Raw genomic sequence first — 25,360 nt, 5'->3', positions numbered from 1 at the left:
ACGGAGTTGACTTGTTGGACGGAGCAGCTGGAAGCAGATGCGGTGGGTTACGGTGGTTACACGCGAGATGGGGAGCGAGGTATGGACGCCGGCGGGGGATAGACACGCAGGCTGGGACTCCTGGGTTCGTTTTTTGGGGAAGGGAGTTCTAACGGGCAGATTAGGAGCCAGAGCTCCTGGGTTCTCTTGGAGAAGAGTAAGGGGGTCAGATGGGAGAGAGCAGAAGGGCAGGGAGGAACCTTGGTACTCAAGGGAGGTAGTGTCGCCTAGTGGGTTAGAAACGGGGAAGATCTCTTGAAGGACAATGGGGGCTCGTGGCTGAAACAGGCAGAGAGCCAGGGCTCCTGGGTCCTCTCTGGAAGGAGAGCACGGGTTAACAAGGTTGAACCCGGGTGTGGAAAGTGGATGTCCCCGTCGTTGGATAGAGGAGCAGCCAAGGATTCTAGTGTGGACAGGTGGGTTGGAGCCAGAAGAGCTGACAGTGTAGACCCTTCTTTTGGGAAGTAGTCAGTTTGAACCGGGACACTGGCATCTGGAGTCCGTGGTTGTGTGAAGGGGGCTCTGAAGTCTTTAGAGACCAAAGGAGCCTGGTTGGCTGGCTGGCAGGCAGGGAGCCACCCTTAATTCCTGGGTCCTGTTCTCAATTTGCCCAGGAAAGGGATGGGTTTGGTTGGAGGAGGAAGCGGGCCTTAGAAGTGTCTGTTTCCCAAGAGTGACTAACTGTGAGCAAACAGAGTGAGCCATGGAAAAGAGCAAAAGGACAGACGTTAATCATGAAACAATCAAATGGCAGAAGACATCCAGTTAGGAAGCAATCCGTGTCAAGCAATGGGAGGCGGGCTGGTGCTGGAGGGAGCTAAATTGTGGGGTTGCATGTACACACTTGCAAGCGAATATGTGCAAATGTGTTGGGAACGGCCGGCCTGCCTGCTCAAAGGTGCCGATATCTTAGAGGGAGTCTGTTGGTTGTATATCTTGGACTGTAGGGTGGGTGCTTTGATTGGTACGTCCAAGACTGCTATGGGTATACGTAGGTGCGTAGGAAAAGTGTGCTTGGGGAACAGTGAGCCTATATTTGTGCATGGGGGAGTTGTGAACCAGTGCGTACTTGTGTGTGTGTGTCAAAACAGGCAAAGCCTGGAGTTGCACGTTAATGAACTAACCCTGCCATTCTGCCGTAACGTTTTGCGTGCACATGTAAAATCATAGATTTGCATTGGGCAAGGCCAATCCACTTCCCCAGGCAAAACCTGCCCTGTTTGGGCACAGGCCTCTGCTGTCCTGGCCGCTCCTTTGAGGATCACATGGCACGAGGCATGTTCGAAGCGTGTTCCAGATCTCCAGGGCAGCTGGAGGGGGCAGGGCCCCATGGATGCGCCGCTTGTTATATAAATCTGGATTTTTTTTCACTGGTGTAGGGCTTGCTGATTGAATGGCATCATGTGATTTTTTTTCCCTGCTTGCCTAGTTTATTGATTCTCCCCCTTTTTGCTGCTGCCGTTAATTTAGCTGGCTTGGGAAAAAAAGTCGAGTTATTTGCTGTTTTGATTCCTTAGCTTGTATGTTATTTCTCACTGATTCTCTGCACACACCAGGCCTTACTCCTTTCCCAGAGAATTTGGAGTTTCTGTTTCTCATCCCTCTATGTTTATCCATACACATGAGCTCTGTTGGATTAAACAAAACTTCCATTATGGAGCATCCTGTTTTCAACAGCAGCCACCCAGATGCCTGCGGAAGCTCATAAGCGGATCACAAAAGGAACAGCAGTTTCTACTTTGTCCCTCCAGCATTCGAAGTTTCGAGATACATTTCCTCTGAACATGGAGGTTCTATCTAGCTATCATGACTAATAGCCCATTGGATTAAACCCTGTGGATGCATAGTACATAGTGGGCATTATCTCATGGCATGTAACACAATATAATCTTGTCAGCAACCTAATTTTGGAAGAGTTTTGCGCGCGCCCCCCCCTTTACAAATGGGAGGAAAAGAAAGTCAAGAGAAAATATATGCCTGGCTGAACAGGAAGTTGAAACGGTGGTGGTGGGAGTTCTTTGCCCTATCAGTGAGCATGCCATGTAGTAGCCTCCCCCTCCACCCAGGAGTTTGTGGTCTTAACTAGAACATGTTGCCCATTGCACCAGATCCACCATGCCTTACTGGGACATAATACACCTCACTTCTCATCCCAAGATTAATCTGAACTCTTTCCACCCTAAACTCACCCCCTAGGGCTTCTTTCCATATCCCCATTTGGTGGTCGTGTGGCCATGTGTTCTTCTTTACTGAGGACATCCTCTTATTTCAAGGCTTGTCCAGTCCAAGTCCAGTTTAAAGATCAAGAACTCAAAGAAGGAAGAGCTAGCAGGGACCTCGAAGTTGCCCGTCCACAATTTGCACCTGGACAGCAGACTTCAGCAGGTCACCTCTCCACGGTCTGCCCACTGTGGTGAGATAGTAGTTACTTCTAAATTTATGTCTGTACATATGAATCAGCACACACACACACATTTTATGCAAGTCAGTGCCCTCTTTTAGGGGTGCTGTGCCATGGGCCACCCTATTTGGTAAACACCTCTCCAGCTAGCCACTCATGGAAAAGAGTTGCTGGACCAGATGGACCTCTTGGTCTGATCCAGTACGTAATGTGCGATCGAGTGTGTGGGAGCTGCAACGGATCGTAGTGTTCCTGCGTATCTCTCTAGCCTGTAGAACGAGGCTCCAGTTGGTTCCTGGTCCCCAGTTCCTTATTTTGGCACTGCAGCCTCCATACAGACTTCAGCTGACAGGCCCCTGCAGCTCAGCATAAGCTTTGGGTGACCCCATATTATACCCTCTGTGACCAGGAGATGCACTTGTCCTCTCTCTGGCTGCTGATTTGTCTGCAGGCCTGTGGTGATCTCTAGACACAGGGTTGTCTGTGGAAGGATAAGGCTACTAGTCGTCATGGCTATGCGATTACCTCCAGCATCACAGGCACCACACCTCTGTATGCCAGTTGCTGGGGGATGTGAGCAGGAGGATGTTATAACCATGATGTCCTGCTTGTGGGCGTTCCATGGGCATTGGGTTGGCTACTATGGGAACACAATGCTGGACTAGATAGGGCTTTGGACTGATCCAGCACTGCTCTTCTGACATTCTAAGGATTCAGGTGCTTCCTTATATGAAATAATTCCCATAAAAGACTCTGGTAAAATGGCCTCGAGGTTCCAAAGACCAGACCTCCTCTTCCAGAGAGTATTTATTTTATTTGCTTCTGATTGCATTTATATCCTGCCTTTTTTCCTCCAAGGAACCCAAAGCGGTGTACATAATCCTCCCCTTCTCCATTTTTCATCCTCCCAACAACAACCCTGTGAGGTAGGTTGGGCTGAGAGTCTGTGACTGGCCCAAAGGCACCCAATAAGCTTCCATGGCCGAGGGGGGACTAGAACCTGGATCCAATCCAACACTTTAGCCACTACTCCACGCTGGCTCTGGAATTGTAGCTGTGTTCTCTCTGCGTTCCCCGTCTGCCCTCCGCCCTCAAACTCATGGAACTCAGAAGTCCCTGCTCAAAAACCTGCTGACCCAGTTTCTCTCCTGTCCCGAGACTTTACCTGTGGCTTCATTAGTCCAAGCCTGTTTTCTCGCTATTCTGTTTGGTCCCTTGGCAGATGGAGACCAATCAATGAGTCACATTGCAGTGCATCATCCTGCTGACGCATCAGATTGTGTGTGTGGGATAGTAAGTAAACATTTCAGATAACGGCAAATTGAACAGCTAAGACCCCGATAGCAGAAACATCCATGGGCGGTAAATGCCATTGACGTTATTAAATTAGAACAGAAGGGGTTAGGAGCCAGGACACCTGGGTCCTCTCTAGAGAATACCTAAGATAGTTTAACAGGGATTTCATTACCTTTTTCCCTGTGGGTGACAGAAGGTGGTTTTTTTGGTTTGCTTTTTGTTTAAATGAACCCAAAGCACGTATAAATTTCCAGTAAACTTGTAGAAAAAGCATTTCATTTATCTTACTGAAACTTACTTTTCCAATATTTAATAAAAATTGTCCTGACTTCCCCCCAAAGAGCCCCACTGTTGGGGATGATGATGATGATGATGATTTCTCGCTCATGGTGGTTTTTCTAGATGGACATGACAGGCATTGCCACGTCATGCTGTCTTTTACTGATTCAGGAATTTCCTGACAATTGGGCATGTTTTAAGTATGACTGCTTTCTGGATGTTGGTGTGGATGTATTTTGGTAGGCCCAGTTTCTAAAGGTTTTCTGTATAGTATTTTGATGTGATATCGGTGACTGATGTGACTAATGAAATAATAGTGACCTTTTCCTGTTGCCGTAGTTCTTTGACTTCCATGGCCAGTGATGTATATATATTTTCCTCTTTTCAACAACATTTTTGTCATTTGGTATTGCTGTGTCAGGAGTATGTTTTTTCTTATTTGTCTATGACCGTTATGTCCGGTCGGTTGCAAAGTATTGTTTTGTTGGTATGAATTGTTCTGTCCCAGTATATTTTATGATCTGCATTTTCCAAGATTGTTTTGGGTGAGTATTTATTATTTATTTATTACATTTTTATACCGCCCAATAGCTGAAGCTCTCTGGGCGGTTCACAAAATGTATGTATAGTATGGTGTAGGTTGTTTGATAAGGTTGAATTTGATGGCCAGTTGGTGAATTATTTTTGTAGCTGTATTGTGTCTGTCTGTATAGTCCATTCTTGCCAGAATTTTACATCCTCCTGTTACATGGTTTATTGTTTCTTGGAACTGATGGCATTTCCTGCATAGGTCTGTTGTTACATTGTTATCTTTTATGACATATTTTTGGTAGTTCTTGGTTGCTATAACTTGATCCTGTATAGCTATTAGGAATCCTTCTGTTTCTGGAAATAGCTCTCCCTTCCTGAGCCATTTGTACGATTGTTCTTTGTTTTTTTGTGGGTTCTGTATTATGTTGTTGTGCTTCCCATGGAGTGCTTTTTGTGCCCATTTTGCTTTTTTCTCTGCAAGTGAGAGTGGTCGTGTTTGGTCTTCATTCTGTAGTGCTAGGTTGAGTGGGGTGTAGTTTTTATCTGCTTTTACTATGGCTTTATGGATGGGGGTGTTTTTAGTGTGGAAGAATTCTCTGAGTGATTTTATCTGTTTAGCATGGATTGTGTTAATGTCCAGAAGACCTCTTCCTTTTTTCCTACTGATCGTTATTCTTTCAGTGCATGAGTTGGGATGGAGCATGTGGTGTTTTGTGAGTTTGGTGCGAATGAGTCTGTTTATTTCTTTGAGTTCAGAGTGTGACCAGTGTATGATTCCGAATGAGTATGTGAGGATGGGTATTGCATAGGCGATGATGGCTTTGAAAATGATTTTAGAGTTGAGTTTGGATTTTAGGATTTGTGATACGTGAGTTTTGTATTACATACTTAGCTGAGTTTTTACTGTGGAGTTATCATCATCATCATCATCATCATACATTCACATTGCTGATTAATGTCAGCCTCCACTCTTTAATCAACAATTGCATCTCCTGATCCCTTCTCAAGGGATTGGTTGTGATTGGGGAAAGTCCTCTCTTCTGTTCTCATCAGAACAATCCCTTCTACACAGTTCAATAAGTTAGCAGGTAGATTATCTTCTCCCTCCCCCAAAACACCCGTTTTGATTTTTAGCTGAGATTTCTTTTCTTTCTTTTTAACAAAATCTGGACTTTAGGACAGTTCCACCACATATGCATGAAACTATTCTCTTCATCAAAATACATAATTATTGATTTAAGAATTGGCATTTGCCTCCTTAAAAGGGGATTTAGGCAGCAATCCCATACATGTTTAGAAAGAAAGATGTCCTACAACTCCCAGCATTCCCCAGCCTGCTGGGGAATGCTGGGAGTTGTAGGACTTTTTCTGTCTAAACATGCATGGGATTGCTCCTTTTGGTAAATCTCTGGAGGGGAGCAATCTGTCAATGGCTATTAACCATGGTAGGTATAATTGGAAATACGTGTTGGGTACTTACTGCTTTTGTCCATCTTATGGTCTTGCAGAAGTGTCTATCTGACTACTGTGTTTTGAGATGCTAGGCTCCATGTCATTCTCCACTATTGCAGCAATCTGCTTTTGTGCACCAGTTGCTGGGACACACAAGTGGGAAGCTGCTATCACTTTCGTGTCCAGTTGGGGACGTCCCAAGAGGCATCTGGGTTTGATTGGTCTTTGGTTTTGTCCAGCATAGTTCTGCTTATGCTTATACATGTGTGTGGCTCTTGTCCAGTCGTGTATTGTGACATTTTAAGAGCAGTTGAAACGGATCTCCTTATGGCATGCAGTGCACATGGCAAAGTTGCATAAGCCTCTAACAAGATGTTCTAACACATCTGTTTGGTTACTTCAACTGGGGTTGAAGGAGTGTGGCTTAGGTTGGGATGGCAGCTGAGTGCTGGAGCAAGATGGCTGTCTGGATTATTTGGGGTGTGTGTGTTCTGCTGAGTTAATGGAAGGGGGAGGAATACAGACAGGCTCCATATAAAAAGTGTGTCAAGCCATTTCAAGCAGCCGTTTTGGGACATTATAGAATAAAAACTTGCAAGTTATTGAACTGAAATTGTTTTATTTTTAATGCTGGGATGGGAGATGATGGTTTACTTGGATTTTTTATTTGGGACATCCAAATATCTTGGGCCAGACCTGGCGGGGTGGGGGGGTAGAATGAGTTCAGTGTGGGGATGTAAAACTTCTGGAATCTGTGGTGTAGTGGCTAAAAAGATGGTTTAAATCTGGGGAGAACCGGGTTCAGTTATCACTCGGCATCAAAGTTCCGTAGGTGACCTCCTTGAGTAATTTGTTGTCTTTGACCTGCGTCACAGGGTAATTGTGAGATTAAAAGAAGAGGAACCGTGTCTGAGTTTTCTGAAATAAGGGTGGAACAAACAAAAAAAAGGTCATAAAAAGGGGGGGGAGTATTTTGTGTGTTTTTATTTTGCTTTGCTGTCCACCCCAACTGAGAAAACTTATATGTGTTTATTTAGCTGAATGTATGAACTTCATGGCAAAGCATTGTGACCGAGGTGACATCAAGCCTTCTGTGATGGTTTACTTGCCCATTCAAGCCACCGCTTGATGCATCAGTTGTCAAGTGGGGAATGCACAAGCATGTTACATACATCATTGAGCTGGTTTAGTGCAGTTTTCCCCAACCTGATACCTTCCATATTCCTTTGACTACTACTCCCATCATCCCCAGGCAGAAGGCCCAATGGGAGTTGTAGTCTAAGACATCTGGAGGGCACCAGGCTGGGGAAGGCCAGTGTAGCATATTAGCTATGAGCTATTATTTATTATTTATTTTATATATTACATTTATATCCCGCCTTTTTTCCTCCAAGGAACCCAAGGCGGCATACATAGTCTTCCTCCTCTCCATGTTATTCTCACAACAACAACAACAACAACAACAACAACCCTGTGAGGTAGGCTGGGCTGAGAGTCTGTGACTGGCCCAAAGTCACCCAGTGGGTTTCCATAGCCGAGTGGGGACTAGAACCTGGATCTCCCGACTCCCAGTCCAACACCTTAGCCACTACACCACACTGGCTCCTTAGCTATGAAGACACACTCCTTAGTGTGTCTCTTAAGCCTCACTCTTGCCCACCTTCTTTCGACTGTGGCATACGGATGGTAATATGGACCTACCTTTGTAAGGTTGTTGTAAGAATGACTGAGATTTTCCCTGTTCGTGCAGAAGAACGAGGAGGTGGAGTGTGACTGCTCAGATCGCAAGTGGGGTGGTGGTGCTATTTTTGAATGTTCCCTTGCTAAAGAAAACTCCATGCAAGAAGCAATCTAGCACATCAGGGGAAGTGGCAGTAGCCCAGCCTTCTCCCTGCTACCCTCATTTTCTACTTGCAGGGATTATTACTTTTATTTGGGTAGTATTCAATAGCGGCACCCCTCTTGTTGCTGCAGTCAGAAGTGGTATAGTCCAGTCTCCCATTTTGGGACTTTACCACCACATTCTGCTGTGTGTGTGTGTATCCTATCATACTGAGTGTGAAGAAATGCGAGCTCACTAAAACACTATCTGAATCATGCTACAATTCGATTAGGACCAGGGAAGATACTGAGGAGGAGTGGGGTTGGGGCTGCTGTCCCGTGATTGCCCTCTGGTCTCTCTCCCCATTTTTGGTGTGTGTGTGTGTGTGTCTTCTGTTAAACATAAGCTTTGAACCTGATGCTCATAAATGGAGATAAAAAGTTCTTGACTCTGAGATTTATTAGTATGTACAACGACCTCCTTCACCCCTGCATCCCCCACAGCAACATACTGTAGATCTGTCTCTCAAAAGTGGGGTTTCTTTTTTAAAGGCTGGCTAATGAATCTTGCATGCAATCACTCCTCCACCTCCAAACACTGCCCCTTTCAACCAGCCGGCTTTCTCCCAATCCTCACCTTTTGCTCATTCCCATCACTACATCAATCTCCTGCATCTGTCTGTCGGGTCTTGATTTGCCGTAGTCAGGGCTAAACTTAAAAAGAGCAAGGAAAAGAAAGGTGGTGTTTCTGGTGGGTGCTCCTGGGATGGTGTTTGGATTGGAAGCTTTTATCCTCTGACATTAGACCCTCCTTCCTTAATCCCACTGTTCTAAAACGACTCAGTGGTGAAGGAAATATATTCTCTACATGCTCAGAGATGTATGGGCACCTCTATCTTCACACACTCCAGAGGTTGAAAACAAGCTCCCGGCTCTCACTGAAGGCCTAGATGACAAGGTTTCTAGGATTCAAACCAGATTTCTGTCCCAATAATACATGGCCAACAAAGAGGAGAGTGCCTCTGAGCATGTGCAGAGTACCTCACGCCATCAAATAACTGCAATCACTCCTCCCCAATGCGTGGCAGGCTTGCCCCACGTAAAGAGAACTCCCTGCAAGAAGAGAGCTTGAACATCAGAAGGAGAGGTTCTGTTGTAGCCCTCTTGCTCTCGTTTTAGCTTTCTATCTGCAGGAAGTCTTTTTACATGGAAAATTGGGAACAACTCTTATATCCTTCACGTCACTGCTGTCCGTGGTTTCATCTCTTGTCTGTAGAGTTCTTGCTCACAGCTGTAGTCCAACGAGATGCAAGTTAGTTAGTTGCCAAGAAAAATCAAATTTTAGCTATGCAAATCAATAGAATGTATGCCGGACTCCCTCTCTGTCTATTTTTAAAATGGTCTTAAAGACCTGGATATGTTGGTCAGCGTTTAACTCTTGCTAGTCTATATTCTTGATCTTTCGATTTATGGCTTTAACAGTCTCTGATGTTTTTTTATTGATTTGTACTGGGTGGTGTTTTAAATGCTGCTGTCCTAGTTAAGCGTGTGCGTGCGTACCTACTTTTTCATGTTTTTATTTTGCAAACCACCTTGATGTTGTGGTTGGTTGGTTGGTGTTTTTTTTAACCTTTTTAAAGTCCAAAAATATTTTACATATGCAGATGTGGTTAGTTTGCATTAGGCTGTGTTATGGGCATTCTCACTTCTGAAGACTGCCTTTGATCTTTTGCAAAAATGGGAAGCCCCCCCACCCCCCCACAGATCAGGAGGAGCGCTGGAGAGGGGAGGCGTGATGAGCGGAGGCTGTGAGAAGAAGAAAAAGCAGCATGTGGGGCCCAGATCAATGGGAATCTTGTGCAGCAGGCATGTTTTCAAAAGCAACTATGAGGACTAGAAACCTGGTGTGTGTGTGTTTTAAAAAAAATGAATGCAGAGGGGGGTGGGGGGTTTAAATGGCAAAGGGACAGTGATCTTATCTGTAACCAAATGCCTCCTCCAGCCAAAGTTTCCCCTTTCCTCTCCAAATACCTGTATTATATCCTATCTGTTCTAATTAACTGTTTTCTCCCCATCATATATTTTATATGTGCCCTTCCCTGCATAAAACTCTTGCCTGATTAATACCCTTCCTTGCATGCCTCCATATAGCTGAATGCATCTCTGCCCCTCCCTCCGTTTTCTTTCATCCATCCTACCATCTGGTTCCTTTTTGCTTCCCCCCCACCCCCACCCCGTTGCCAATCCACCAACCTTCAGTATCAATTTCCCTCATCTCGGAGCTCTTTCTCTTTTGTATTTTTCTCCTGTTTTAAAGCCACATGCTTTCAAATTCCATCTTTGCTGCCCTCCAGTAGTCACTTCTCTTCTCCTATCCTGCACTTAGTCTGGTTTCCAAATACGCCAGCCCACTCCGGAAGTTCAGGAATGCAGTGAACTTTCTAAGATGATGGAGGGTTTTTTTTTCCCTGTGTGTTTTTAAATTTCCTTTCCCCCTTTTCTTGGGATGTTTCTTTTGGCTTCTGGATGCAAAGTTCCCTGTCACATTTGGGGCTTGCATCTGTTTTTTTTTTTAAAAAAAATGTCCTCCTTTGGCGAGCGGTTTCTTTGGTTTTGCTTGAGCTTCTGACATCTACAATTTCATCTCTTTAATGCAGGTATAAATAAATAAAATTCCGGGCCACCACCCAAGAGGGGAGGAGTGAAAACTCGTGGGTGAAGGAAATAGAGAGAGAGAAAGAGCCGAGAGGCGGACAAATGAAAAGAGCGAAAAGGAGAAACTTTCTGAAGATTTCTGAGAACTGTGAGCAAACTTCCCGGACTTGTTGGGAAAAAAAGTGGCACCAGGATCAAGCTCCAAACACTGGGAGGATATAAAGTTTCGTGGCTCGGCTGCATTTGGCACTGCCTCTTGGCGGAGGCAGCGGATCGGGGCGACTACAAAAGCAGGAAAAGAGACAGGGACATTCTTCTGAGTCACCCGGAGTTGCGGGAAAAGGGCGGCCGGAGCGTTGGGGCTTGTTTCCTTTGCAAAGGTGAGTTTTCGCTCGATGACACCTTTTGCGGCGCCTGATCGGGCACTTGGGGAAAGTTCTGTGTCGCGCCGCCTGACAGATTTGCTCCTGCCTGCTGCGGGTTGGCAGAGAAGTGTGGCTGTGTCATGTAAGCCCGTCTCCGCTCCTGGGTTCCTGAGACAGGCGTGGGGGCGGGGGTTTCTCCTTGAGGTGGGTGGATGGGATTCAGTGGGTTTGGGCTGGAAACTAGGACACCTGGGTTCTCCAGTAGAGGACTGGGGTCTAGAAGTTGAGAGGCAGGGGCTCTGGAGTTCTCTGGAAGAGCAGAGAGAGCTGGGGGGGGGGCATTCCTGGGTTCCCTTGGTGAGGAATGGGCTCTCGTGAGTCGGGCAGCATCTGCTCTGGAAAGCAAAAGTCTTCTTGGATTGGGGAGGGGTGAGTGAGTGGGTAGGCGGTTTTGAGATGATCTTTAGTCCTTTGGTGCCTCACCAGGGTTGGCAGGAGAGGAAAGAAACCAGGTTTTGTGCAGCAAAAGGTGTGTGTAATGCGGTGTGTGTGTATGTCTGGAGGGAGGAAGGAAGGAATGAGCAGCCGTAAATCAAACGGCAGCTTGGGCCGAAAACAAGGGAGGGCGTGGGCTGCAGCTAAAGCAAATAGGTCTCGGAGACCACAGCCTGGGTTTCTTGGCAGATTTCCTTTACCGTGCAGGTAAAGCTTCCCTGCTTCCCCTCCCCCCCATACCTTTTTAGATTCTCCTCCCGCAGAACCCAGGAGTCCTGTCTCTGGGCACCATCTGTTACAAACCACCGGATCTCTCTCCCCCTCCTAATAAATGCCTCAGCTCCGTCCCCTCCCTACTGTGTAACCCACCAGATCCCATCACCACCCTGCCATTGTCAACCCTGCTAAGATCTTCTCCTCTTCAAATAGGACACCAGGAGACCTGGCCTTCAACCTCTCCTCCACCTTGTCTACTTGCTAGAACTCTGTTCCCTTCCTGAGAACCCCGGCGTCCGGGCCCCATTCTACACCCAGGGTGCCTGCCCCTTCCGCAGGCAGAGCCGGAGAACTGCCTTTGCCCTCAGCACCCAGCCGTTTCCTGAACCCCAGCCACATCCCAGCCGATTCAAAAGTCTTCATTTCATTTTCTGCAGGAAATTCCGTCATCGTCCTCTGGGGCTAGTAACCATATCTGTCATCCACAGCGAGGGGAAGCGTGGAGGGGGAAAGGGAATAGATATATTCTCCCCAAAGGCCATAGAATGAGCCTGCTTGGGTCCGTGCCAGAACCACGTCAAAGCCCGGCACTGCTGGTTCTCAGCTGTTCCTTGTCTCTTGTTAAAATCCTTGCGCGAGCACAAACCATGCGTTTTGGTTGCGTTCCGCCTTGTGCGCCTTCTCCCTAGGATGTGCTTCTGTTGCATGGATTATGTGGCGTTCTCTCCCCACTTCCACCTTGAGCTAAAAGCTGAACAAAAACAAAGCTATTAGTCCACAAATGGTTTCTTTTAGTTTTGTTTTGTTTTTTAAGAGCCCAACTGTCCTCACAGATCTGTGTTGGCAATTCGGGCCTAAACGAAAAAAGCGAACCTATTTCTGGAAATCTGTCCTTCCTGATCGCCTGTCGGTGGCCCTTATTTCGACACAGGTGACCTGAGGAAATGGCTGTTGGGAAACCATTCGCAGGCGCGATATTTAGGGCGTCCGTTTATGCGTTGCCAAGAAAGAGGACTCGGATTTACTTAGAGATTGTGTGGCTAATTGTGTGGATAGATGCACATTTAGAAGTGATTACTATAGTACAAGCCCTCACACAATAGTGGTGAAGACTGGGACCGGGTGATGTGAAGGCCTGCAAGCCTGCTTTCCAGGTGGTAACTGTGGATTGGCAACCACTACTCTTCCTTCTTAGGGTTTTTTTTTAATCCTTAAACCAGAATTGGGCCATGCAGCCATACAGAACTGTCCTCTAACATGGGACGCATGGCCATCTTAGCAATATCCTAAATTCAAGGAAAATAGGATTCCCCTCCTAGTGGACACACAGTCCTGCTCCCAAGGTAGATTTTCTGTTTTGGCTATTTTGTGGAGTCTGGTGGTATGCTTGATAGATCTCCCTTGGGCTTCAGTTTGTTCACCTGTGGGCCTCTTCTCTTTCCTTTCTATTGATTACCTGCTCCCATTTTGTGTACTTCGTTTGAATTCTTTGGAGGAGGGTGTGTGTGGTCCCCTTGGTATGAATCCCAGTGTCCGGCATTTGAGCCTTGTGATAGTTGTTGGCCAAAATTGTGCTAAAATTTTTTAAGTTAAAAACCCGAACCATTAAAAGCAGTGATTAAAACGAAGTACGTAAAACCTCTCCAGCAGCAAACCAGCTCATGCACCAAAGGTCTACTAGAATAAAAGTGTCTTTGCCTGCTGGCAGAAGGATATCAAACAAGGGATGCCCACTTAGCCTCCCTTAACAGGGAGTTCCAGAGCCTTGGGGGCAGCCACTGAGAAGGCCCTGTTTCACGTCCCCACCAAACAGGTCTCTGGGACTGAGAGAAGGGCCTGCCCCAAAAGATCTTAAAGCCCAGGCAGTATCGTATGGGAGAAGCTGGTCTTTCAGGTAGCCTAGTATCAAGCTGAATAGGAACATGCAAGTCAGAACCAGCGCTTTGAACTGTGCCCGGAAACAGAGTGGTAGCCAGTGAAGCTGTTTTTACAAGGGCACGGCATGTTCCAGCTAAGATTTCCAAACGCTCTTCAAGGGCAGCCCCATGTACAGTGTGTTGCAGTAGTCTAAACGGGATGTAGTTAGGTGGGTGTCACTGGGGCCAAATTGGACACTTCCAGGAGCAGGGGCATTTGGTGTGCTTGTTGTGCAAATGCACTCCTGGCCACTGCTGAAACCTGGGTCTCCACATTCAGGGCTGAATTCAGGAGCGTGTCCAAACTGCGATAGTGGCGATTTGGGAGGGCGCCTGTCTATAAGTTCAGGCACAGGCCACCTTGGAGAAGGCGCATGACTTAGCCACCTCACCGAAGTGTTGAGTTGCCCCTGCACCTTGTGCTTAACCTGCCTTGCTGAAGGCAGGGATGGCCAGCACCTGGATGGGAGGTGCCTGGCAAATCTCTGTCTGCTGACTTGGAAGAACTGTAATAAATATCCAGAGTAACTCGAGTTGGGTCTCTGCCCCAAGGGGTTTACAGTCTAAATCTCGGCAGTGGGGGAAGACGGCAGAGAGAGATGAGGGATTTGGAGGCAGAAAGAGGAACCAGGGCTGAGCCCAAGCCTGTGAGAGTAATGCAGTGTATTATTATTGTTGTTATTACATTTCTATATTGCCTCATAGCCAAAGCTGTCTGGGTAGTTTACAAAGATTAAAACTCATTAAAATACAGTATATAAAGTTTAAAAACCATTGCCATAAAAACACACAAGCAGACAGTGTACACAGAGACAACATATATCTAAAAACAACTTTGAGCAACCAACCATAACCACGATTTGGGTCTCCCTTTGGAAAGGGGCCCGTTCCATCCGCTCCAATCTGCACTAGCCTTTTTAATATCAGGTTTGCTGACCGCCACTAAAACCGTCTGTTTACTTGTGTTTACTTGAGAGGCTGCGTCCAAAGCAGCTTCCAGTGCCCAAGAAAACCTTGAGATCAGCACTGCATGGCAAAGGACGGGCACACGAACAGAAGTACAGGATTTGTTAAATCTCAGTGTGGTGAAGTTGAGGGAGCAGGCGAAATACGGAACGATTTGCAAAAGTTAGCCGCTGTTCCGTTGACTTTTGAAAGCCAAAAGTATGTCATGTAGCATAGGGTTACTTCGTTGAAAATAAATTGCATATTCCTTCATATATAGTATTGATTTGCTAGATTACAGGCCTTTACTTGTACTTGTATATTTTAAAATATGTACTTCAATAAAGAGAACAATGTCTTTTTCTTTTCTTTTTGTTTTTAAAGGGGTTTCACCCCCACCCCACCCCGATCCTTTCTGATTCCAGGCTGTGAAAATGACTTTGACTTCTGAAAAGTTAACAGCCACCTGGGAGATTCTCAGCCCCACTTTCCTGTATTCTGTAGAAAGGGAGGGGTACCTAGTGGTTTAGAGGAAAGGCTGCTGGGAGTCCGGACTCCTGGGTCCTTTCCCTTCCTCCTGCTCCTCACATGCTGGGTCTCTCTTTCTCTACCACCTGTGCTGACTCGACTTGGTTCATTCTTTTTCCACTTCCGTCAGCGCTTTCTGCTCTCGGAAGGCAGGGAGAAGCCTTCTAACTTGGCCGCCGCCCCTCCAGCCTCCTCCGCTCGCTCCCCCTCACCCCCCGCATCACTTGCCCAGACTGCGTCTCCTACCCCCAGCATAGCTCTTTCCCCCCATTAAACCATGAGTCATCTCTGGCTGTTAGATCATCGCCTCTTGAGCGAGAGTTCTGCAATGTAGGGCATGGAGAAAGAGAGAGAGAGACAGAGAGAATCCAGGCGTCTGTGGGTCCAGCCCACCTTCTAGCATGTATTGCCGCCTGTGGCGCCGTCAGGGTAGGATTTTGGGGGCCCACCCGGCAGAATGAACAGCAGAGCCCCTAAATGCAGTAAGTCTGGCTTACTTCATTTTGAAGCAATCCACATTATTACCACCTAAAGGATCCCCATCCCCATAAGGCCATTAAGTCCAGAGTCTGCACCACTTGATTCCAGCTCCATCCATGTGCATGGTGCTGTATGGAGGACACAAAGGTAGGTCCCTGACCCGAGGAGCTTACAAACCCATATCAGCTTGCCCGCACTTTAAGATCGGAAGGAGATGTCCTCATTTGCCCACCTTTGAGTGCCACTAGGTAGGTGTCCACACGGGAGAGGGCCTTCTGTGCAATGGCCCCAAGGCTCTGGAACAAACTCTCATCGGAGCTATGCCATGCGCCATCCTTGCAGGCTTTTGCGAAGGCCTTAAAAACATTTTGGCCTTCCCATGATGTGTGCTGCTATTGTTGCTTTTGCGGTTTTGTTGTTGGTTTTATTGCTTTTAATATTTGAACTGTTTTTATGTATTCTGTTGTTGTAAGCCGCCTTGTGAGGACTTCTGCCCTGAAAGGTGGCCAAGAAATGTTTTAAATAAAATAAATACATAAGTAATATCGGACCCCAAGGGAAGTAATGGAGGGAGCATGATGGAGTGGGGTGAGGAGAGAGAATATGTCCATCTCCATTATACACACCTTGGGTTAGGTAGGCCCCATCTCCTACGGAAGCTAAAGACTGGGATTTCTCCCAAGTATCTTGGACCTATTACCTTCTGCTATGAACCCTGCTTCTTCCCCAGAGGAAGTCACAGATTTCCAGTTCCTGACTCCCCCTTTCTACCCCTCTAGACCCCCCTGGTGGCCTCCTTCTCCATGCTGTATCTCCAGATCCTATTCCTTTTCTTAAGGAACCCGGCGTCCTGTGTGCCAGCTGCCATGGCAACCTAGGCGTTCCTCGCTCTATGAACTGGTTGAACAAGTTGTTGTCTTGTGGGCTGTGAAGAGAGTTCTTCTGGCATCTCTTCCATCACTCGTCGTCCCAGGCTCTGCATGTGGCAAAGTCTGGAATCTTGGCCCATAATGAGGGTGAAGCTCTAGGTCTCCAACCCCCACAGTGTCTCTCCATCCTCAGGCCAGTGAGGTATAATGGGTAGTGTGATAGGCTAGGTGTAGAGAGACCCGAGTGTAAATTCCTGGTCGATGGTAGCCTTGGAAAAAAGCTATCTCTTGGCCCAACCTACCTCGCAGGCCTGTTGTGCAAATAAAGTGAGTTAATCCAACATTGACCACTCGGGTCCTTGGAAGTGTAATAGATAGCTGGACAGCTAAAGATAAAAGTCGGCTTCCAAGAAAGCTACTAATTTTATATAATTTGTGGAGAAGTTGCTTGGCTAATCTGCTGCAATAAAAATAGTCTTGTGGCACCTTAAAGATTTAAACAATTTATTGTGGCATAGGTATTTGTGGACTAGAGAACACCCTCAGGTGCATGATTAGTTATCCCAATTTTCTGGTATATATGTATATAGATGGTTGTGGGTGGAAATGGTAAGCAGTGGGATCAGAATAAAATGCAGAAAGTATAGACAGCGACAGTTACATTAACATTTAAATGCAGAAAGCGCAGACAGTGGCAATTACATTAACACTTAATGGTGACTTTTCACAAAGCAATGTTGGTGATTAATGCAAACATTCGGGCGTTGGTAAACTAATTAAGACATGTAGCGTGTTTTAAAACCCATTATCCTGATCCTGGTCAAAGGTAATAGACTGAACGTCTTGATAAATTGTAATTCAGAGGCGTCATGCTTTGTTTTTAATTTGCAAAAGGCATTTGCAGTCTTTGTCTCTACAACAGCCCTGCAAAGTATGTCGTTGTTCCCACTGTGTAGATGGGGAGATCTAGGCAGTGTTAGTGACTTGTGTTTGAGATCGAATGATGAACCTGCAGCAGAGGCTGGGATTTGGGTCCAGGCCTTCCAGGGCTAGCTAACTGGCTGGCCGTGCAGATGAATGGGGATGCTCCGTGCCGGTCTCCTTCTCACACTTCCTCTCTTCCTTCCTAGATGCCCATCCTCAAGCAGTCCCCTGTCTCCCATTCCAAGAAGCGGCCCCGTCTGGATCGGGCTATGATCAGCGCCCCCTTGGGGGATTTCCGGCACACGATGCACATTGGCCGTGGCGGCGATGCCTTTGGCGACACGTCTTTCCTCAGCAACCACGGGGGCTCCAAAGCCAACGGGCTGCCACCTGATGTGGCCGCGTCCCCTGGGACCTTCTCTGGTCCTGGAGATACTTCTGGCCGCTTTGAGCTGCAGTCTCCTCTGGGCAGCGGAAACGGCGTGGTTCAGAGCCCAGCCACATCGACCCCTGATGGCAGCTTTGTGGTACTGCATCAGCCAGAGACGCCTGAGAGGCAGCCCACCAACGGAGGAGGCTGGGACCTGCAACAGAATTTCTCCTGGGAGAGCCCCACGTTGGAACACGCTGAATCCCTTCTCTCGTTCCAGCTGGACTTGGGGCCTTCCATCTTGGAGGATGTGCTGGGAGTGATGGATAAAGATTGGGACAGTGTCAAGGGGCAGGAACAGGAACCCTTGAGGTGTGAGAGCTTGAGTCCAGTGGATCGCCTCCACCAAGGTGGCAAAGAAGAAGAAAAAGACGAGCAAGAAGATGAAGAAGAGGACGACGAAGGGCAGGGCTACAGTTTTGAAGATGAACAGGACGAAGAGATTGGGCTATAGGAGGGATGCTGGCCTTGCGTCTCTGGTTTCTCCTCCCCCACCAACAAGACTTGAGTCCTCTTCTGTAGAGTTTCTCAGCCCCTCCGACAACTGGCAGCGGCGTCTGGCAGCGCATGGGCCAAAGACGGCCAACAACAGACTGTTTCTGGGCCCAATGCTTCTCTGTCTTCCCCGCGAAAGAGCCTTTTAACCTTCAAATCCCACCTGGCTGAGTTCTAGAGGAAAGTGAGGCACACGGGCTGCACTTCCGATGTGATTCTGGCGCTCTCCCTTACCGTGTGAAGAAAAGCATCTCACTGGTCTCGGGTTCTTCAGAAGGAGGAGCTTCACCTCTTGCTACTCTATCATCACATCACTATTGTGATCGCGGTCTTAGACTCCATTACGGAATGCCGTCTCTGAGAAACGTGCTTCCAATACGCACTCCAAACGCCAGCTCTCTCCCCCACTCTCCTGTTTATTTGACTCCCCCCAAGGCCTGGGAGGAGGGTACAAATCCTTTGATGTACTGAAAGATGCATTGGGGTCTCAAGCTGCCCCATCCGTTGGGGTCAACGAAGTGGCACAGAGTTGATTCCTCTAGAAGACCTTCTCGTCCATTCATCTCGACCGCCACTTCTCAACCGTTCATTCTCTTGCAATCTGACTGTGATTCTCCACTCAGCTCTTGGGTTCTCTTTCTCAGCTTGGAACATTTTTTGAGAAAGAGATGGAAGGACTGTTGGGCTGATAATTCTATTTTCCCATCCATCTGTCAAGTTAACAGGTGGCACATGGGTGGAAAGAAGGACGGACAGAGAAGAATGACATGTAGATTTTTTAAAAATTATCTTTCAGTCTCCATCTCCAACTCTGTATCGGCCAATCCTTGTTTTGTTTTCCTATGCAACTTCTACATGTATGTAGACATACATCTATTTATTTACCTGTCCACAATTCTCTTTTTCCATCTGCTTATCCCAGTGGACTGTTCAGATACCCATTCACTGATTATTTATCTTTCGCATTAGTCAGTACATCCATGTACCTGTATATCCAGGAGTAGTACTGCCTACACTGCAAGGCCTCTTGCTATGGGATTTATGCTTTGATCTTGCGTAAGACTGGTCTTGAGGAAGACACCGAAGAGCTTCAGAGAGGATGTTGAGGATGGGGTTTGGGGGTGAGAGAGGGAGGAGGCATTTCCTTACATGCCTTCTCAAGGGGATAGTCGAGAGAAGAGGGGCAGGATGATTGGATGAAGAATGTTTGGGGGCATAATGTGAACTCACTGTCAAGCAGAATTGTAAATAGCCACTCCCCTGGTCACCTATGGTGACTTGTAGCAATTACCGGCAGGTGACCAAGCAGAAAATATTTTGTACATTGTAAGAGAGGTGTTTTTCTGTTTTTGTTGGTTTTGTTTTGCTTTTTCCCTCCTTCAAGTCACTGCTATGCAAAAAAAAAAAAGACTGACAAAGCTATTTGTGGGCAAGCTGACTGGAACATTCCCTGCCTTTTTTTGTTTTGTTTTTTGGCTAGTATCTCTTTTGTAGATTTATTTGCAAAGGTCAAAACTTGGAAAGCTCAGGTGGACGATGCGCACATCTGTTTTCTTTTCAAAGCTGTGATGGGGTCAGGGTGACACGACAGGGCTGCACCAACAGACGGCAGCTCCATCAAATGTGAACTGGACAGCTTTTCCGTAAGGCGCTTTGAAGCCATATGCAATTTAGTGGACTAGAGGTGGTGATAACTGGAGAGGAATTTGCTGGCTGATAATTCGCCAGCAGATCTTTTTTAAAAAAAAACCAAACCCCCCCTCCCAAAAAAAAACCCCAACCCATGATTCCAGGTCCTCATTCATTAACTGGACCGTTTATCCTTTTGCCCCTCAGTTAATTTCCCTGTGTTTTGTTTTAAATGACATTCCATCGCAGACACCTTTTCCTCCCTAACCCTGTCTGTCTGGACATTGTTAGCAGAAATTTGTTTTGACCCTGGCTGTCTCCTACCTGTCCGCACGTTAGAGCAGTATGACAATGGAGCTAGTTACTTAGGGAGGTTGTGGGCTCTCCCACACTAGAGGCCTTCAAGAGGCGGCTGGACAAGCATCTGTCAGGGATGCTTTAGGGTGGATTCCTGCATTGAGCAGGGGGTTGGACTCGATGGCCTTGTAGGCCCATTCCAACTCTGCTATTCTATGATTCTATGTTATCAAGAGGTCAGTGGTAAGCAGTTTGAAAGTCAAACTACCCCTTCACTGAATCATCTGTGTCTTATTGCCCTTCCCAGCCCTCTGTCTGGTGCTGGCTAATGTGTTTATTCATTGTGCTCCTGTGATCATGGATATCTAACCACTGCACAGCCAAGATCACCTTGTATTGGCAAGGGGATTTCAGAGTTAGGAAAAGGTGGCGACCAGTTCCTTAGGTGCTTGCTTAGGAAGGCTGGCCTCCAACCCGTGTTAGCAGTTCTTTCTTTCTTGTGTTTTGTGGACTTATTCATGAATCAAAATGGAAAAGGTCTCTCGGTCCTGCATGCCACCTTACACGAAGCTTGCATTATCCAGATGTGAGTTTCCCCCTTTTGCCCCTCCCACATAATGGGGACGATGCCTAAATGTATCAAGATGAAAATAGGGGTGGTGGTCCCCAGCTTGTAATTGCTGCCAACGCTGCCACTTGCTCGTATCTATAGATGGGCAAGCTTCTGGGATGGCACAGGGCATTTCGTTCTACTTGTACCCCGGCTCTCTTGCAAGGGAAAAGGTTAATTTTGGAAGGGGAAGACTAGCTGTCAGTGATCTTGACTTGCACACCTATTAGAATAAGCGGTATGTGTGTGCTCTGCCTAATTTTAAAAACCCTCTGCATACAATCAGTGCAGACCTCTGGCAAAAGCCGTCTGTCTTTTCCCAGGCAGCCTGCTGTGTGGGAAATGAGAGAGATTCAGGCCCCGTCCAGAAGACGCCTTAAACCATGGCTTTAATCATGGTGGTTAAGCCAGAAAGCTGGGCTGCATTCAGAAGACACCTTAAACTACGGCTTTAACCATGGTGAATAAAGCAAAAAGCCTTATTCACCATGGTTAAAGCCGTGGTTTAAGGTGTCTTTTGAACGGGCCCAAAAGGGGATAGCAGAAAGAGGAAAGTGGCAACTCACCCACTTTTGACTCTGCCCACTGCTGGATTTTGCCCTGCTTGCCAGCAGCATGCAGTCTCCGAGAAATTCAGGGAAACAGCAAGAGGGAAAGACACTAAAGTGTCACAAAACGGGAGTGAAGATATTCTCAAGTGCCTGGGAAAACGTTTTATTGGGCCCAACGCGTCTTGGAAATAAATTTCCTTCCTCGGGGGGCCACTGATCTCTCTCCAAATATCCCACAGAAAATCTTGGCGATGCTTCTGGTGTTTCAAAACGCTCCGACAGATTACCCACAAGGGAATTTGGCCCTTGACAGGGAAATCTTTGCCCGGGCACCTATTAGAGAATTAGCCCATCGTGGGTGCTGGGAAGACTTGCCTTTTGATTTCATTTCAATATGTTGTATCTACCAGTATAGAACTGGGTTGAGAGTCTTAAAAGGGGGTGGTACTAGGGCTCCTCGGGAGAGAATTGGTGTGTGATGTGTTGCGGGGCTGGGGGAGCTTAAGGCGACGGGAATCTCCGTTATCTGGGAAAGGACGGGGAGTTTTAAGTGAATGAGGTGGGACAAAGGAAGTTGGTTGGGTTTTCCAGGAAGGGAGTAGAGTGAAGACAGAGCCAGTTGTGGTGGCTGCTAGGTTCCCATGCATATTCTACAGCAGCTGTCCCCACCCTGATTCCTCCATATGGTTTGGACGGCACCATTGGCCATGCTGAGTGAGAATGATGGGAGCTGTAGTCCAACGCATTTGGAGGGCACCAGTTTGGGGAAGGCTGCTCTAGAACATTGGTCTCCCTCTCCATGCTTGAATTTATTGTGGATGGAGATAAGTAGGGGGTCTTTAATGAAACCCATGAGCCCCCACCAAGTTCGGCCAAATCATGCCCCCCTAAAAACAGTAGCTAAGGGGGCTTTTGCAAAAGTAGGGGCAGGATTTTTTTGGGGGGGAGCTGTAACTTCGAGCACTGTGGTTGGCTGTGACCTACGCCTGGATTGCACACTAACCACTGGCGCCGCTACCATTTATGGCTGAGGAAGTGTTCTAGAACACTGGTCTTCAAAAAGAGCAGTAGAAAAGGAGGAGGAGGAGGAGAGGGTGGTGATGCTGAAAGCGACAAGTAGAAAGACTGGAGGGTGGAGAAGGGGATCAAGGTGAAGATACGTCTACACAGCAGACTTACAAATGGTTCCAAACTAGTTTTAACTCCTCTCCCCCCCCCCTCACCCCAACTTTTTGGAATTGTAGCTTAGTGCTAAAAAAAAATCCCCCATTGGGTTGCTCAACACCCATGCACCCACTCCAACACACACTACAATTCCCAGGGAGAAGGGATGGCTTAAACCAGTACATCTACTGGTAGGAGTGTAGAAGTTGCGCAGCTCCTACTCCCCATTCTGAAAGGCTGAGATGCCTCTTTTCTAAGGCTTAGTTATTGGGCCTGTTCAGAAGACACCTTAGACCCTGCTGGTTAAGGCTTTCAGTTAAGCAGCAGGGTTAGTGGCTCTAACCGTGGCTTAAAGTGTTGTGTCCAACAGCGTGGCTTGTGGATAGTGCTAACCCCCAGAGAACCACAGTTTCGCTAACCACAGAGCCTGAAGTGTCATCTGAACAGGCCCACAGCCAGTAAGAGCTTTAAGCTAAAATATGCTGGTGTTTTTGCCCTAACCTCCTTTTGCCTGTGGCTCCGCCCCCCATTTACCCTCAACCCCGCCCCTTCTGGAATGCGGCCCCCGAGAATTTCTCTGGAATGGCATGTGGCCCTTGACCTAGAAAAGGTTCAGCACCCCTGGTCTCCGGTATCGATACGCTCCAAAGAGGAGAAGAGCGTTGATCACAGCACCAGAAGGATCAGTGAGTCTCTTGAAACGGAGAGCTGGGATTCCTGCGGCTTCTCTGAAGGGTGTGGTGAGGGGAAATGGGTGGTGAAGCTGAAAAGTTTTAAATGCTCCTTCCTACTGGATGCCCTCGGTTATTGTGTAACCTCAAATCGTCCTTTCCTCTCACTCTGAACTCTGTTTATCTCCATGTTTAGACATGGGAAATGTGAAAAATGATTTCCTGTGGAGACTCTGTGTGCCTCTCTGACATTGTTTTAAGCTGTTCCAAGCAGGCCTGCATTGAAGTCCAGCCGCCGACTGCAACAGAGATTGGCCCTGGGCTCTGGCCTCCATTTCCTCTGGAGGGTAAAACCTCCAATTCTTCTCCTCATTTGTTCACCCCTCAGATTCAAGCCAGAAACCTCATCCTTTGAGGCCAGTGCCTTTTTTTTTTTGCGATCCCCGTGGCCACTGCAGCAAGATAGTTCTATATGTACATTTATTATTTTGTAATAGCCTATTGTATGGATTCCTGCGTAAGAAAATGTCTATATACCCCCCCCTTCGCCACATTATGTTAATTTTCATCTTACTAGCAGAACATTTGTACAGCGACCAAAAAGTGTTTGATATTTCTTGTAATTAAAAGCAAATTAGTTTCGGATGCGTTTCCCGGTCTGTGTTTTTCTTCTTCCCTTGCTCCCTCTTCCCCACCCATGTTCTTTCTTGCTGTGGCTGGTTGGTGTACAGAACCGGCTCACTGGATGCCAAGCTGGCAATCTTCACTGAGATTGTGCCAGTCTCTGCTCATCCACCCAGACTGGCTCTAGTCAAGGGTGGGTTGCCTCCCCATGGGTATATCGTGGCGGTGGTAGGCGGAACAATTAACCCATTGCTTCCGTTTTCACTCGATCAAAACCAAAAGGGTGTCGTTGTCACACGCTGCGTCCTTAGCGGCAGCATTTTGCCATTACAAAAAGTTTCCATCGTACAAATGGGATCTGTGCCTTTTACTAGAAAGGACTTGAGAGTCATAGGAACAGCCTTGTACCGTGACCAGCTTTGCACCAGCACCATTCATGTTGGGGGAATTTGCATCATTGCCTTCACTGGCATGGCTTGCTGTGTCCTGCGAACCGGGCAAAGCCAAGGACTGTGGGTGCCACCACAAAATGGCTGGCCACTGTGGATGTGGCTAGCCACGTAATGGTTGCCGTGGAGGCCTGGCTAGTCAAAAGTGAGCTAATGAGGGACAGAGGGGTAGGGGAGAGAAATAGTAAAGCTGGGGGAGGGGGGAACAGCAAGGCAAAGGGATAGAGAAAGAGCGAGGCGGGGAGGGGGAGAAACCGTGGACTGAAAGGTTAGAGGGGAGCGGAAGAGTGAGGCTTGAGGCTAGAAAGTGAGACAAAGAAGACTGCTGTAACATTTTCCAAGATTTTTCTTAGAACAATTTTCTTGAAGGGTGCCGGAAGGGGGAAGCTTTGCGGCTGTTGCATTGGGCGTTACCATTATTTCTTCCTGATCGCAGAAAATGTGTTGCAGAAAAGACCAGGTAGACACACCATGTCTTTTGGTAGCGCTAGGAGCCCTCTATCTAGAAGCGCCTCTAGTAGCGTTACTTCTGCCATCTTTGCCAGTAACTCGCCTTCTGTAGGTGGCACAGGGCATTTTTCATTACTCCGCTCTCTCGTGCAAGCGAAGGAAAGCGAGGGCTTGTTACTGGTGCAACAATCTTGATTTGCGCCCTTGCTACGAAAGCAGAGTGCTGCCTTGATGTGCACGGCAGGGATTTTGTTTTTGTTTTAACCTATTGCACCCATCGGCAAGGAGCCGCTATTAATATTTTGGAGATACTTCCCCACCCTTTCCTTCCAGTTTGGCGCTATCGTTGTGTAACATCTGGAAGCACCCTTTAATTATGAAGATTCAAACTGAACTAGTTGCAAAGAGAGAAGGGTGTTTTTTGGGTGGGGTGGGTAGGTGGGCGGGTGGCGAGAATCAGCACTCCTTCCAGGAAAAAGAAAAGAAAAAAAACTGCAAAGTCAGATTCACACATCTTAGTCACATTTCAGTGTAACCAAGAAAGCAAACTCAGCATGAGGTCAGGCATATAGGAGGAGGAGGAGATACTCGATGGTGGCTATAGTATTATTATTATTATTATTATTATTATTATTATTATTATTATTATTATTTATATCCCAGCTTTTTCCCAGTACTGGGACTCAATGTGGTTTACAAGATTAAAACATGTACAATTAAAACATAGAAATATAAATTACAGGAGTTAAAATAGAATTACGCCTACAGTGAAATTAAA

The 25,360-nt window shown here is 47.1% G+C and overlaps 1 protein-coding gene across 4 annotated transcripts; it reads left to right on the top strand.

Moving 5' to 3' along the window:
- On the top strand, window positions 1–23,698 carry CDC42EP5 (CDC42 effector protein 5). 4 transcript variants are annotated; one of them, XM_063137292.1, is made up of 3 exons: window positions 1–79; window positions 10,477–10,854; window positions 17,419–23,698. In XM_063137292.1, the coding sequence occupies exon 3, from the start codon at window positions 17,419–17,421 to the stop codon at window positions 18,094–18,096; it is 678 nt and encodes a 225-aa protein (XP_062993362.1). In that variant the 5' UTR covers window positions 1–79; window positions 10,477–10,854; the 3' UTR covers window positions 18,097–23,698. The 4 variants fall into 4 exon arrangements, with proteins under 4 accessions (XP_062993362.1, XP_062993363.1, XP_062993361.1 ...); XM_063137293.1 differs by having other exon boundaries at window positions 2–42; XM_063137291.1 differs by lacking the exon at window positions 1–79 and adding an exon at window positions 81–124.
- Window positions 23,699–25,360: the final 1,662 nt, after the last annotated feature.

Source organism: Elgaria multicarinata, chromosome 11 (assembly GCF_023053635.1).
Source record: "Elgaria multicarinata webbii isolate HBS135686 ecotype San Diego chromosome 11, rElgMul1.1.pri, whole genome shotgun sequence".
Lineage (NCBI taxonomy): Eukaryota > Metazoa > Chordata > Lepidosauria > Squamata > Anguidae > Elgaria > Elgaria multicarinata.
This window is presented reverse-complemented; position numbering and strand designations above follow the sequence as displayed.